The sequence below is a fragment of the Homalodisca vitripennis genome, chromosome 4 (genome assembly GCF_021130785.1).
Source record: "Homalodisca vitripennis isolate AUS2020 chromosome 4, UT_GWSS_2.1, whole genome shotgun sequence".
In the NCBI taxonomy this organism is placed as follows: Eukaryota; Metazoa; Arthropoda; class Insecta; order Hemiptera; family Cicadellidae; genus Homalodisca; species Homalodisca vitripennis.
Window position 1 is genome coordinate 120,992,118 of NC_060210.1, and position 14,063 is coordinate 121,006,180.

The following is a 14,063-nucleotide window of genomic DNA, read 5'->3' on the forward strand; positions in this document are numbered from 1 at the left end:
CAACACAGTCTTCCCACCTTACATTCCACACCAGTCTGCACTGGTAAACAGATAACATGGTGTGGAGCTCTCATACAAATAAGCATGCATCTTTTACTTTGGATGGTAAAGGTAAGAAAACTTGCAGTACTCAATTTTTTCACACAACCGTTTTGAAGTTATAAATGTTGATGAAGAAAAACAACCTGAATATGTGCAAATAGTGATATGTGCAAAACCTAGTACAAGAAGAATACTTATCTGTGCAGATAGCCAAGGGAGAGATCTAGTTTGGCATTTCAATCAATCTCAAAAGACATATGATGCAGTCCGTGTTGTCAGGCCAGGTGGGCGAACAAAATAAATTCTAATCAACGGAAATATTGAAGAAGCAAATATGTGATACTCTGTGGAACGAATGATGTGGCTAGGAATGAGGCTGTAGAAGTTATTGATGGTATTTCTGCAACACTGGACAAAGTCAAAGAAACACAATATATGTGCAAGGAAAATTTCATATGAGGAGGAGGCAGCGTCATATTTGCTAGGCGTAGTATTGAGACTCAAGTTACTGATGTAGAACAATTTTATAATGATAACATTTTTGAAGTAACTACCATTTTATTACCAAATATAAATATAATTGTTTCCACCTTATACTGACTCAAATTTAAAACTATTTCTTAACATATTAGAAAATTTTTTATTACACTTAAGTAAAAAATATTTAGGATTAAGGTATGTGACAACAGGTGATTTTAATGTAAATATAATGCATAAATCTCAAGATACTGAATCATGTTTAAATTTATTACAATTTTTGATGTGTACTGGTTGAATGAGGAGCCTACTGTGAGACATGTTTATATATTTAAATACCCTTCCTACAAGATAACAAACTCATGATTATTTTATTAGGGTAGACCATATGCTTGTCTTAGCATTAGTAAGATTAGTAAAAACCAGAAGTAGTCATATGTACATGAAGATTAAATTATTCAATAAACTGCATAAGAAAGCATGGGCTACGTCCTTGAAACAGTTAAAAAAAGTAATAGATGGTTTTTTTTTTTTTTTTTTTTTTTTTTTTTTTTTTTTTTTTTTTTAGAATAGAATAGAATAGCTTTATTTCTCTCAAAACATCACTAATTACATTTTGTGAATATGTAAAATAAATGGACTTAAAATATAACACAAATATTTTCTAAGTTATGTGAAGAGAGAGAGCCCTCACATGGGCTAAGCCTGTGTGTGAGGGCTGAGTTGAAATCAATAAACAATATATATATAAAATACAAATAAACAAAAGTTACTGAAATTGAATACAAAATAAATTAAAATTAATAATTCATTACTATAGATTAGAGTGTGTCTCAACCGAATATAGTATTTAATACAATCAAGGAAAGAAATATTGAAATTGATCAATATAGACTAATTGTACATACTCTAAGCAATATTGGATGGTTGAAGGATAATATTTTTTATTCTATTGACACATTTTTGGTCTGGGATATTAGTACATTAAGTTTGTAACGTCTGAATTTAAATTAATGTGTTTGTCTCATTTTAAATAACTATTATATGTTTCTGTTATCATTGTAAATGTTATTTTAGTATTAGTTTTTTAATCTGAAATGTTGTCTTTTCTAAATGTGATATCTGTAGAACAAAGTTCTTAATATATTTTAATTAGGCCATTGTTATCTTTTAATCTTATTGTATTATTAATATTTGTAATTATATTGTCTGTTAAGCAATATATCACTGTAATTGCTAGTAAGTATGTCAAAATAATTATAAGCCTGCAACTTTGTCAATTACACTGTTTGTGTTTAAAGACAATACATATTCTGGATTCTTTGTTAATACCAACCATTAACTATTGACTGATGCAGGTGCTAAGCTGGAAGGGAATAAGCTGTATGCTCTCTCTGCCGATAAATCGTGGGAGGACGCTAAGAAACGATGTAAGTGTTGTGGACACAAGCAAAATATAATTTTTGAATAATTTATATCAACCTAGTTTTACTTATACTGTACAACGTCTTATATTGTCGAGATACCAAGTATGTTTTAACACTAATACTGTATTAGGATGAGTGTAACATATTAGTAGTGTGTATAACCTATTTACTATCTAAGATCAACTGATTCTTGTCGTTAATTAATAATTAAACAATGGAAGTTTTATTTGAACCGTGAGGATTGCAATCTTGACTATTGATAGGCTTCCGTATTACAGCAGGTTCTTGATCAGTGCTGAAGCAAGTAGTTCAGTAATATTCTTTTTATTTTTTGGTGAATTATCTATTTTCTTCCAATGTAATTTTCTTTATGTAAGGGTTTTGGAACATTTCATTCTAATAGTTATTTTCTATTTATGCAACCTATGTGTCGATTTAATTATTTCCAAATAAAATCTGGTAATTTTGTGAATTTGTAATTGAAAAAAAAGATATGATGACAGTTTTTGTTTTCAATCAGAATATTTGAGCTGATTACAGTTGAGTTATGTACAAAAGTTATTATAAATAATTTTTCAGTTATTTTAGAAAAATATGGAATTAGAGAGATGGGCTAGTAGGTGGATAAGTTGCACATTCATTAACAAAAAATGATAATGGCTTTAATTGTTTCGTATAATTAAATGTTCACATAGAAATATAAAAACAGTATATTTTGAAGTGTAGTAGAAAATAACAACTTACAAGTTGTGTTTATGACCATTGCAGCTGATGAAAAAATAGAACAGTTGGAGAAGCAGCTGTTGGACATGCAGAGGGAGGTCATCAAATTGGAGAAGGAAGCTAAAGGCCTGAGACAGCAGCTGCTACTAAAACAAGATCCGTCTCACTCTCACAAGGTTCAGGTGAGATTGTTATCACATTTTCACCATGGTCAATAATAGTGTTAATAAGTTAGCAATAGCAATAAAATATGATGTAACTAAAAATGTAGTTACTTTGTACTATTTTCAATATATAACAGTTATAATATTACAAATCTCATTGGATCATAACCTGATTGCATCAAATAAAAGATGATACCTTATGACCCTAAATTCACTCTTTTATACTGTATGTTACAAATAAAGTCATTTGTCAGTATGCGTTGAGATGCATGGCTATAGTTAGTGTGTTGTGTTTTACAGAAGTCGCTGATAGACATGTACTCGGATGTGCTGGATGAACTGTCGGGCTACGACAGCAGCTACCAGACCCAAGACCATTTGCCGAGAGTTGTAGTGGTGGGAGACCAAAGCGCTGGCAAGACCTCTGTTCTTGAGATGATTGCTCAGGCCCGGATATTTCCCCGGTATACTCTTCATTTTTCTCCATTTTGTTAATGCTTTCTCATAAAGCCGTCAATTCATGAAAATGTGCTCAGTAATAAATATCAGTATGCAGGGTCACTCCAGATCCTTTTTTTATCCAAGTATACAAGTCTTACAAGGTTTGACCATAAAATAATAAAACTGGCTGGGGTCATGTGTACTGACAACTTGTCAGCAACGCACTCTTTGATGGTGAGGGTCCAAGTTAAGCTGCGTGTTGGAGTAGCATTTTTGTTCAAGTTCTGCCCTGAGAATCACTCATTGACATTATTTGGTAATACTTTCCCAATGCCTTTCAGTTTAATCTGTACAGTAATTTTTGGGAGAAAACAGAAAAAAACAGTTTTTGGTTGTCCTTTTGAAATGGTTAGAGAAATGAAAAAACCATTCAAAGTAGAAGTTGTTCAGCATGAAAATATTTTAAATTTACGGTAATAAGTTATGGCAACACTTTGCATTTGATCATTTTCTGTTAAAACAGTTGGCCGTAAAACACCCTAATCTAAACTTTCAATTACTATCTAATAGTAAGGAACCAAAATGTTTAATACGTATAGAAAAACAGTTTGTACCATATTTTGGTATAGTTTGCTTATACAGTTAAAACTCAAGTCCATAGTAATGCCATCATAGGTGGAATGATACTTATAAAGGGCCAATAGTGTATATCCCAGTGTTCAGGAAAAAAAACTTGCAGTTTACTTTTCTCATGACAATTGTGTGTAAAAACAGCTGGCTGATGACCAAATTACTGAGATGTAAGATGAATAGCAGAGAGATTATCAGGATCCAAATGACCAGGGAATCTTAACAGTTCTATAGTTTAACATCTCTTGATGACCATATGACCGAGGTATAACACAAGACTATGTGCAGGGGGGCTGGGGAGATGATGACCAGAGCTCCAGTGAAAGTGACGCTGAGTGAGGGGCCGTACCACATTGCCCAGTTCCGTGACTCAGATAGAGAGTATGACCTCACAAAGGAGAAAGATCTGCAGGATCTTCGGAACCAGGTTAGTTTACTTTATCTACAGTAGAAATACAGTATTAATTCATTTAGATTTTGTAACCCTGAAGTTACATACATTACATGTGCAGAACATTTGTGAAAGTATATAATTTTCATTTTATCTGATTCACTTATTAAATTTATGAACCGATCTTGTTTTTAATGAGTTTTTCAACGATTTTGCTCTTTTTAAACTGTGATATAGATGTATTTATGTACTGATGTTGTATTCCACGTTAGTTGTTATGGATAAGTTTTGTGGTACTTTACTTTGCTTAAATAAAACTTTGATTATTCCTTTTTGTTTCAAAATATTGTATTATATATACAGTAGCCTTTACAATAACGTAAATAGTAGTCAAAAGTTTTTTTTTCATAACCTACAAAAAAATATACATTGTTTGTTACTGTTACGTGTTATATTGAAAATAGATTACTATCCATTTAATGGTATTGTGTGGCTTAGTAAAATGAACTCTGACGACTATACCTACTAACACATTAAAATTTGGTATATATTTGTTAGATGTGATATATTGTTATAAATTTATGTGTGTTTTGACAAGTATGAAATTTTAATATTTTGGAACTTTAAAACTGAAATAATTCACACGTTAGCTGCTGGTGCATTATTTGATCCCTATCATGAATAATCCCTAAAAATCTCTAATAAGCATTTAAAAATATATGGCTCATATGTTAACGTACCTACATACATACAGGTGTTCATAAATTACTGTATCACACTTTACCTTATGATTTTTCAGGGCAAAATAAGTAAGAAATGTCATATAAAATATAGTTTTTGCTTAGTTTACCATCTGCCTGTTCGTGTTTAAAATAATAAAGTTTGCAACAATGGTTAATAAAGAAATAGTAAAAGTTTTACTAAGTGCCATCTCTCATTTGTAAAAACACTATTGTAACATGTACGAAAATAGTCCACTAACATTTGAGGCAGTGTTGCCATGTTGCTGCTGATTACCAGCTGTTCCCGTATTGATGGATCTCTGGTTACATAGCCTACTGAAGTCAAATGTAATTATATTTATTTACAGAAACAAGTAATAATGATTTTTTATTGCAACAGATATTGAGATAGATTAGTAATTTTTGATACACGTGAAATTGGTAACCATGTTGGCTGTGGGGTGTAGAGGGTCAATTCAGACGCACCAGCAACCATTGGACTGTTTTCATGCAGACTGCTCTAATCGAGTTATTATAATTGTTGTTTAACTGCTGATTAATGATTTGATTATTCCATTTTATAGCTGAAATTACCACCTTATCATTGTTGTCTTTGCAGGTGGAAAGGAGGATGAACAACAGTGTGAGGCAGACTGGCAAGACTGTGAGCACAGAGGTCATCTCAATGACAGTGAAGGGTCCAGGTCTACATCGCATGGTACTGGTGGACCTGCCTGGCATCATAAGTGTAAGTTTAAAATAATTTTGCTAACAGTTAAGGTGAATGTAGAGTCCACCAATAAGACCATGGTAGTAACCCAGAACTGGCGCATAGTTGTAAAGTATGGCTTAGTTATTTGAGTCATTTGGAAAATAACTTAGGCTTTGGCCTATTGAGTTGAAGATCAATGACAGAATATTCTTGCTAGAGTCTGCCAATAACGGTCTGCTACTGAAGCGCTTAGTGTTTGGTTTTGGGTCACTTAGATATGTGACAAGCTAGACAGTTCCTTCAGTTGTTAGTTAGAAATTGTAATCCTAATGGTCTGTTAAAAACATTATCTATTCAGTTGTAAGACTAACATATGCACTAAACTAGACAGTTCCGTAAAATAGCTTCCCAACCACTCACACTTTACGTTATCTGGTCTGTTTGATAAGATCCTCGTAGGCTAGTGACCTTTGAGGACAGGCAAAATTAAAAGATCAGCCACTTCATAGGAAAAAGCCATTTAGAAATTGTTTATCCTCAAATGTAAAAAATATCTTATTAGTTCTCTCTAAACTAATCTAAAGTTAACCGCAAGTTTCTTTCTCATGTCCACAGACTGTGACGAAGGACATGGCGAGTGACACGGCTGAGGCCATACGCAAGATGTCACGTCAGTACATGGAGAACCCCAATGCCATCATCCTGTGTATTCAGGACGGCTCTGTGGATGCTGAGCGTAGCAATGTCACAGACCTGGTGTCTCAGATGGATCCTCAGGGCAAGCGGACTATTTTTGTCCTTACAAAGGTCGACCTAGCGGAGGAGAGTCTGGCCAATCCAGATCGGGTAAGATAGTGAACCAAGGAGACCAAATATTAGTAGAATCTGCCACTTAGGCTGTGTTGTCACTAATAATGTTTCTTCTGGGTAACGGAGAATATTTGTATGTGTAGTGATAGTACTACAGTAATTTAGTTTTAATTGCTATTAAATCATTAAGAGGTAACCAAACCTCAGTCCCAAATTATTAACTAAACATGATTGAAAAGGTTTGCAGTTTAATCAATTCTATGTACAGATTATGGAATTATTAGACTTCTTACCCATTAAAAGGTCAAACTGGTGATAAGAGATAAGACAAATCTGATATACTATTTCGTCTTAATAAACTGCTGTGGTTCTAGAAATTTTCTGATGAGACCGTGAATGGTACCTGGCTTGCATATAAATATAAATCACCTTATCCTTACTTTTGGTTATAAGTATAGTTGTAGCTGTGTTAAAAAACTCAGCTTAATTTGTAACATACCCAAACATTAATAACTATTATTAAAATTTAATTTTAATATAATGGGTTACTTAAAGTAAAAGCTATATTTTTACAAAATGAAAACAAAAAATTCTTGGACCTAATTGAAAGTTGGGTACTTTCTGAAGAAATGAAGACCACCACACTCAGTGCATGGTATGGCTGTTATGATTTGGTGTATTTATGGTACATATACATGGTAGAATATATTTTCTATTCATTTTAAGATAGTTATTAAGTTTGGGAAAGTTATGTCTGGGTGGCGGCACACTCCAAGTTGTTCAATGTCATTGGCCCACATGGCGGCAGCATTCGTACACAACCTGCTCATATGGCTCGCTCTTATCGTACGTTTTACATTGTGATATTTTTAGCTCTAACAAACATTTTTTATTGGAATTTTTATACTGAACTGTTCAGTACTATCTCGAGGGATGTTTTTTTTATTAATTTGGAGTGCTGCCACAGTCCCAAATGAATGAGCCTGTCAACTACGAGTTCATTTTACGTGGTTTGAAAAAAAATATTTTTTACACTTTCCAAAACTGAAAACAGTTACAGTGTGCTCTAAATATACTTCCATAATTAATTAAAAAGTATTAAAAGTTCTGTTAATTCATGTTCCAGGTTTTTAAGATTAAATGAATGAACTTTATTCCAGTAAGATTTGGATCAATAAATATTTTCTAACCATTATCAGGCATTTTGTTGTCTAATGATTGATCATCCTTGTCCTACAGATACAGAAGATCCTCTCAGGTAACTTGTTCCCCATGAAAGCCTTGGGCTACTTTGCTGTAGTGACAGGTCGAGGCCGCAAAGAAGATTCCATACAAAGTATCAAAGACTACGAGGAGCAGTTTTTCAGAACTTCAAAACTGTTTAAGTAAGACAAAATAAATTTAATGTTCATTTGGTATAGTGAGAGATAAATTTGGCTGAATTATGATCTATTTGTGATATTTTACTGGCTAAGAAAAAGTATATAAACAATAACAAACAATTCGGTTAATAATAAACCTGGGCATTTAAAAAATGTACCGTTTCTGTATTTTATCAAATTTATAAAGATGTTAACACTTTTATGTGAAATAAAAGTACTTTTCTGTCGAGAGAACATTGCAATTTTTACTTTCTCGTAGTTTTATATCACATTTGTTTAATTTAAGTTCATATTTATTAGTATTACTATGTTAACAATTACTTTCAGTTTATGTTGATCAGATGGTTTAAATAAGACAACGTCGCAATTAAAAACTAAAAATTATTGAACCGTTTGATTTTATATTATTGAAGAATTGTATCCATTAATGTAAAGAGAATCTTCAATGTATTTAAAACTTGTTTACATAAATATAACGGTAACAATTTAAGTGACCATATGAAATGTGAGCTGTGCAGTGGCCAACATGTTCTGGTACAGCAGAGCAGTAGGTTGACACATTCAAGACCATCAGCTTCAATTTGTACATGAAGTAGATGAATCACTTCCCAAAGTGGTCTTTATTCAACTTGTTGCAGAAATGTGAAGATAACGACTCAGGTGACAACGCGGAACCTAAGCCGTGCTGTGGCTGACTGCTTCTGGAAGATGGTAAAGGAGACAGTAGAGCAGCAGGCTGACGCGTTCAAGGCTACTCGCTTCAACTTGGAGACCGAGTGGAAGAACAATTTTCCCAGGTGAGCTGAGACAACTAGAGCTAAATGTTATCTAGTAAACATCAGCTAATGTGCAAACACACACACTCAAATCATTCATTAGGTATTTTGTTTAGGTATACCAAAACCTAATTAAATGTTTAACTTCAGGAGCTTGTGTCAATATGGTATTTGACTGAGGATTAGCAATACTTATAACTCAGAATATATAGACAAGATAGAGTTCGATGATAGTGCTTGTCTCTATATGGGATTTATTCGAGTGTTAGCAATGCTCATAACTAAGAATATATAGACAAGATAGAGTTTGATGATGGTGCTTGTCTCTATATGCGATTTACTCGAGTGTTAGCAATGCTCATAACTAAGGATATATAGGCAATATAGAGTTTGATGGTGCTTGTCTCTATATGGGATTTATTCGAGTGTTAGCAATGCTCATAACTAAGAATATATAGGCAAGATAGAGTTTGATGATGGTGCTTGTCTCTATATGGGATTTATTCGAGTGTTAGCAATTCTCATAACTAAGAATATATAGGCAAGATAGAGTTTGATGATGGTGCTTGTCTCTATATGGGATTTATTCGAGTGTTAGCAATTCTCATAACTAAGAATATATAGGCAAGATAGAGTTTGATGATGGTGCTTGTCTCTATATGGGATTTATTCGAGTGTTAGCAATTCTCATAACTAAGAATATATAGGCAAGATAGAGTTTGATGATGGTGCTTGTCTCTATATGGGATTTATTCGAGTGTTAGCAATTCTCATAACTAAGAATATATAGGCAAGATAGAGTTTGATGATGGTGCTTGTCTCTATATGGGATTTATTCGAGTGTTAGCAATTCTCATAACTAAGAATATATAGGCAAGATAGAGTTTGATGATGGTGCTTGTCTCTATATGGGATTTATTCGAGTGTTAGCAATGCTCATAACTAAGGATATATAGGCAAGATAGAGTTTGATGATGGTGCTTGTCTCTATATGGGATTTATTCGAGTGTTAGCAATGCTCATAACTAAGGATATATAGGCAAGACAGAGTTTGATGATGGTGCTTGTCTCTATATGGGATTTATTCGAGTGTTAGCAATTCTCATAACTAAGGATATATAGGCAAGATAGAGTTTGATGATGGTGCTTGTCTCTATATGGGATTTATTCGAGTGTTAGCAATTCTCATAACTAAGGATATATAGGCAAGATAGAGTTTGATGATGGTGCTTGTCTCTATATGGGATTTATTCAAGTGTTAGCAATTCTCATAACTAAGAATATATAGGCAAGATAGAGTTTGATGATGGTGCTTGTCTCTATATGGGATTTATTCGAGTGTTAGCAATGCTCATAACTAAGAATATATAGGCAAGATAGAGTTTGATGATGGTGCTTGTCTCTATATGGGATTTAACTGAGCATTAGCAATCCCTATAACTCAGAGTATATAGACAAGATAGAGTTTGATGATGGTGCTTGTCTCTATATGGGATTTAACTGAGCATTAGCAATCCCTATAACTCAGAGTATATAGACAACTACTTCATGTGGGATTTGCGAGTGTTAGCAAAGCCTGAGAGAGATCATTATACAAAGAGATGATGGTTGAACACAGGTTGTGCAGACATAATGGGTTGCTGAAATATAGGGCTGTGGCAGTTGAGAAATAAGTACAAAAATTTGGGTGGGGATAGGGTGTCGGTTGAGATAATGGTGGCTCGATGTCATTAGATGGTATAAACCAGCAATCAGAATCCTAAAGGAAGTTTGATTGGCAGAGGTCTCTCGGAGCTTCTTAGAGGATGCAACCTTAAAACAACATAGAGTACTAGAATATAACGATTAACTACATAAATGTGGCCTTTGCTAGTATAAAAATGAGATTCAAACATATATATGTGTGTATATATATTCTACGTTGTTTTTATTTTGAATAAGAATATTTGTAGTGCATTGAGTTTTGTTTTCTTGTTATACGATTATTCATGTTTTCTCAAGTTTGAATTTGTTTATATTACGCTGCTGATTAAATATTTGCTAGTTCACAGCTGTTTCTTCAAGTCATGTCTTATATATAATAAAGTCAACACTCAATGTGTCTAGAAGTCTCTACTAAACAAATCATATTAGACTAGAAGCAAATTAAATTGAAGTTTTTGGTTTTAACTGTTTTTTTGCTTTTATTGAACTGAACTGATTTATATATATAAAATAATACTGAACCGATCACGGTATCGTACCGATCCGAAATTTTGTGTACTGCAGACCTCTAATTACTGCACTGGTCTCAGAATGAGGGAGTTGGATCGCAATGAGCTGTTCGATAAGGCCCGAGGGGAGATCCTAGATGAAGTAGTTAACCTGAGCGAGGTGTCTGTCAAGACATGGGAAGAGCTGCTAGTCAACAAGATCTGGGACAAGGTGTCTCTCAACGTGTTTGAGAACATTTACCTGCCCGCTGTACAGACCGGGGACCCCAGTGAGTACAATTTATTTAGTTTTTAGTGCTATTTATAACTATGGGTCTTACACTCTGCTGGGACCACCAAAATACAGTAAAGATTCAATACAAAGATGTTGAAAAGTTTCAAAGTTATTCCTGTTCCTTAATATAACACTTTTTATAAGTGGCCCATTTATACAATTTTGCTATAAAAATAAAAGAAACTGATTATGAATTTCAAAACTTTTAATTCTGATTTCAGTTGAAAAATTGTGTATTTATTTTGTATAATTCAAATTACATGCCCTTTTCTTTATTTTGACAGCACCAGTGCTTCTTGTTGTGACAGTTGTTTCAATGTAAGGTCACATGCACAAATATGCATCATACTCTAAAATGTTGTTGCGCATCTGGTTTAGTAGACACATCTAACAAAAATAAGGGCTGTGATGAAATATGGGCAAATAATGAAGTATCTTCATTTAAATATGAATATATTTTTAAAATCTTGAATACTTTTGGAGTATACGCTTTTTGGTTAGCATTAAAATAAATATATATACTGTAAGTGGTTCAGTTTGCTAAGTACACAACTTTATAAAATAAAATAGTAAAGTTGGAGGTATTGTTTGCTCAAAAAAGGATATAATATTAATATTGCTTTTGTAATTATCTATATTCAGTATTAATGCAATTTTACTTGTATTTTATTATGGTCTTAAATATAAATTAAAAATTGATATAATATTTATATTTCATTGACATCTGTGTAGAAATGTTCAACACCACAGTGGACATCAAGTTGCGTCAGTGGGCTGACCAAATGCTGCCGCAGAAGTCTGTGGAGGCAGGCTGGGAAGCGTTGAGACACGAGTTCACACATTTCATTGATTGTCGCAAGCGCTCCAAAGATCATGATGACTTGTTTGACCAGCTCAAGCAGGCCGTCATAGATGAGGCCATGTCCCGTCACAAGTGGGAGCCTAAGGTACGGACTAGTTCACATCCTTGGTTGTCTGTGCTTGCTTTTTACGTTGTTTGATAGTGTGGTTCTAAAATAGTGAATCAAGCTCCAGAAAATAGTTAAATACATTTAGCTCAGAAAAAACTTTCTTAATTTTACTGTATTTGTTTAAACTGTAACATTTTTTTTTTAACTTTAACACTTTTAAGTAACTGTAATACTATAAAGTTAAATTTTTGAACATGATCTGTCATTGAGAAATCAATAAATTTGTATTATCATTTTACCCAAATGACAGTTTGTTTAACCCTTTGAGTGCCACAGCATCGCTAATTTTGACGGTACAAAAAGTGTCAGCGTCACTAATTTTGACATTTTGTATTTTGATTATATTTTGTATAGTACAAGATTATTTTGGCCAAATGACAGCTGTATTCAATAGGTTCCAAATTATCGATAAATACGAGTTTTACGTTGTTTCTCTAACATTTTATCTGTGAAACTTATGTTGTTTGGGTACTTATCAAGGGGCCACTATTTTTGGATGAGTTTTCTTTATCGGGGACAAAATAAATTACAGTATTAAAAAGGACAGACTATCTTTAACATATTTTGGAATTTACAAGTTATTATGTGAGAATGAAAACAAAAACTAAAAGAACAACGTTTTATTATTTGAAAATGTCGTCATTCATGTATCTGAAGACGATTTGGCGATAGGAAGTATGACTCATCGAGTATTTTTCGATTAATTATGGAATAAAGAACGTATAATGAAGTTTATATTGGTCCCTGATAAGGAAAACTCGTTCAAAAATAATGGGCTGCAATGATACCAAAGTACCTATGCGATGATTTTGTCTTCCAGCCACGCGACGTAGCAGACGAGTACCGTGTTGCGTAACGGCCTTTCTTGTTGTATATGTGCCTATAACCAAGCATTTGAGTAAATACAAACTAAAATAGTAACTTATACAGTATTTTACTGTATTTCTTTACAAAAGTAATGTAGTGATTTGAGTTGTATCCAAGTGAAAAACGTGAATTTTCAGTGTAAATATATTAGGGTTATTAATTAGTAAATGTAAACTTTTATGTAAATATGTTAGCAAATAATTGTCTTAACATTTACTAATGATATTTATTTGTGTTGTATTGATGTTTTATTAGATTTTTAGTGAAAACTACACTATTACTATGTATTTTCTAAACTCTGACAAATGAAGTACAATTTTAAGTCGAAACTTAATTTTTTATAAAAAAGTTAAAAGCTTATTTTATAAATACTAAAATTTTTATACTTTTATAAATCAAATTTTGTATGTAATATATTATGTATATGTATTATATTCTGCATTTAATGAGAAAAAAAACAATAACAAAAGTTAGGAAATCTGTTTGGTAGTTGTTTTAAAACAGCTTTTTTCCCAAAAGCTTACAAATATGCCAAAAACAGCCTGACACTTTATGCATATGCCTTGAGAAAATACCTGTGTTACTCAAAGGGTTAAAACTGTAATTTTACATTCCAAAAAACCACACCTTATATAAAGAATTTACACGAATAATATTTTTTAAATTGTACATTAAAACCAATGGTACAAGGCACATTCAGAAAACAAGTACTGTTATAATGTACTGCATTCTTAATTAATTACTGTACACAGTAATTTGAATTTAATTATTGAATTTAATTCCAATGGTTGGGTATGAAATTAATGTCACTTGAAAACACATGGATGTATTCTTGTTCAAGTTAAAAAAAAATTAAAAATATAAAGTTTGTTACAATTCTTCTTGTTTTGAATATAAAATTCATTTAAACACACACAACAAAGTGAATAAAGAGTCTGACTATCTTCCAAAATAAAAATGTCTTCTTGTAATGAAAATTCTTTAAAAAATACTTCTCAATCTTCTTTACAAATCTTGAACAAAACCTGTACATAAATACCA

At 32.6% G+C, this 14,063-nt stretch overlaps 1 protein-coding gene across 2 annotated transcripts in view; it reads left to right on the forward strand.

The window, feature by feature from the left end:
* LOC124360057 (dynamin-like 120 kDa protein, mitochondrial) overlaps positions 1-14,063 on the forward strand; it is a 38,667-nt gene that overhangs the window by 15,542 nt on the left and 9,062 nt on the right. For both annotated transcript variants that reach the window (XM_046813318.1, XM_046813317.1), the window contains 10 exons: positions 1,878-1,949; positions 2,715-2,851; positions 3,134-3,297; positions 4,193-4,331; positions 5,637-5,765; positions 6,345-6,575; positions 7,779-7,924; positions 8,560-8,718; positions 10,992-11,179; positions 11,917-12,131. In XM_046813318.1, the coding sequence (XP_046669274.1) occupies positions 1,878-1,949; positions 2,715-2,851; positions 3,134-3,297; positions 4,193-4,331; positions 5,637-5,765; positions 6,345-6,575; positions 7,779-7,924; positions 8,560-8,718; positions 10,992-11,179; positions 11,917-12,131 (1,580 nt within the window). The remainder of the gene's footprint in view (positions 1-1,877; positions 1,950-2,714; positions 2,852-3,133; positions 3,298-4,192; positions 4,332-5,636; positions 5,766-6,344; positions 6,576-7,778; positions 7,925-8,559; positions 8,719-10,991; positions 11,180-11,916; positions 12,132-14,063) is intronic.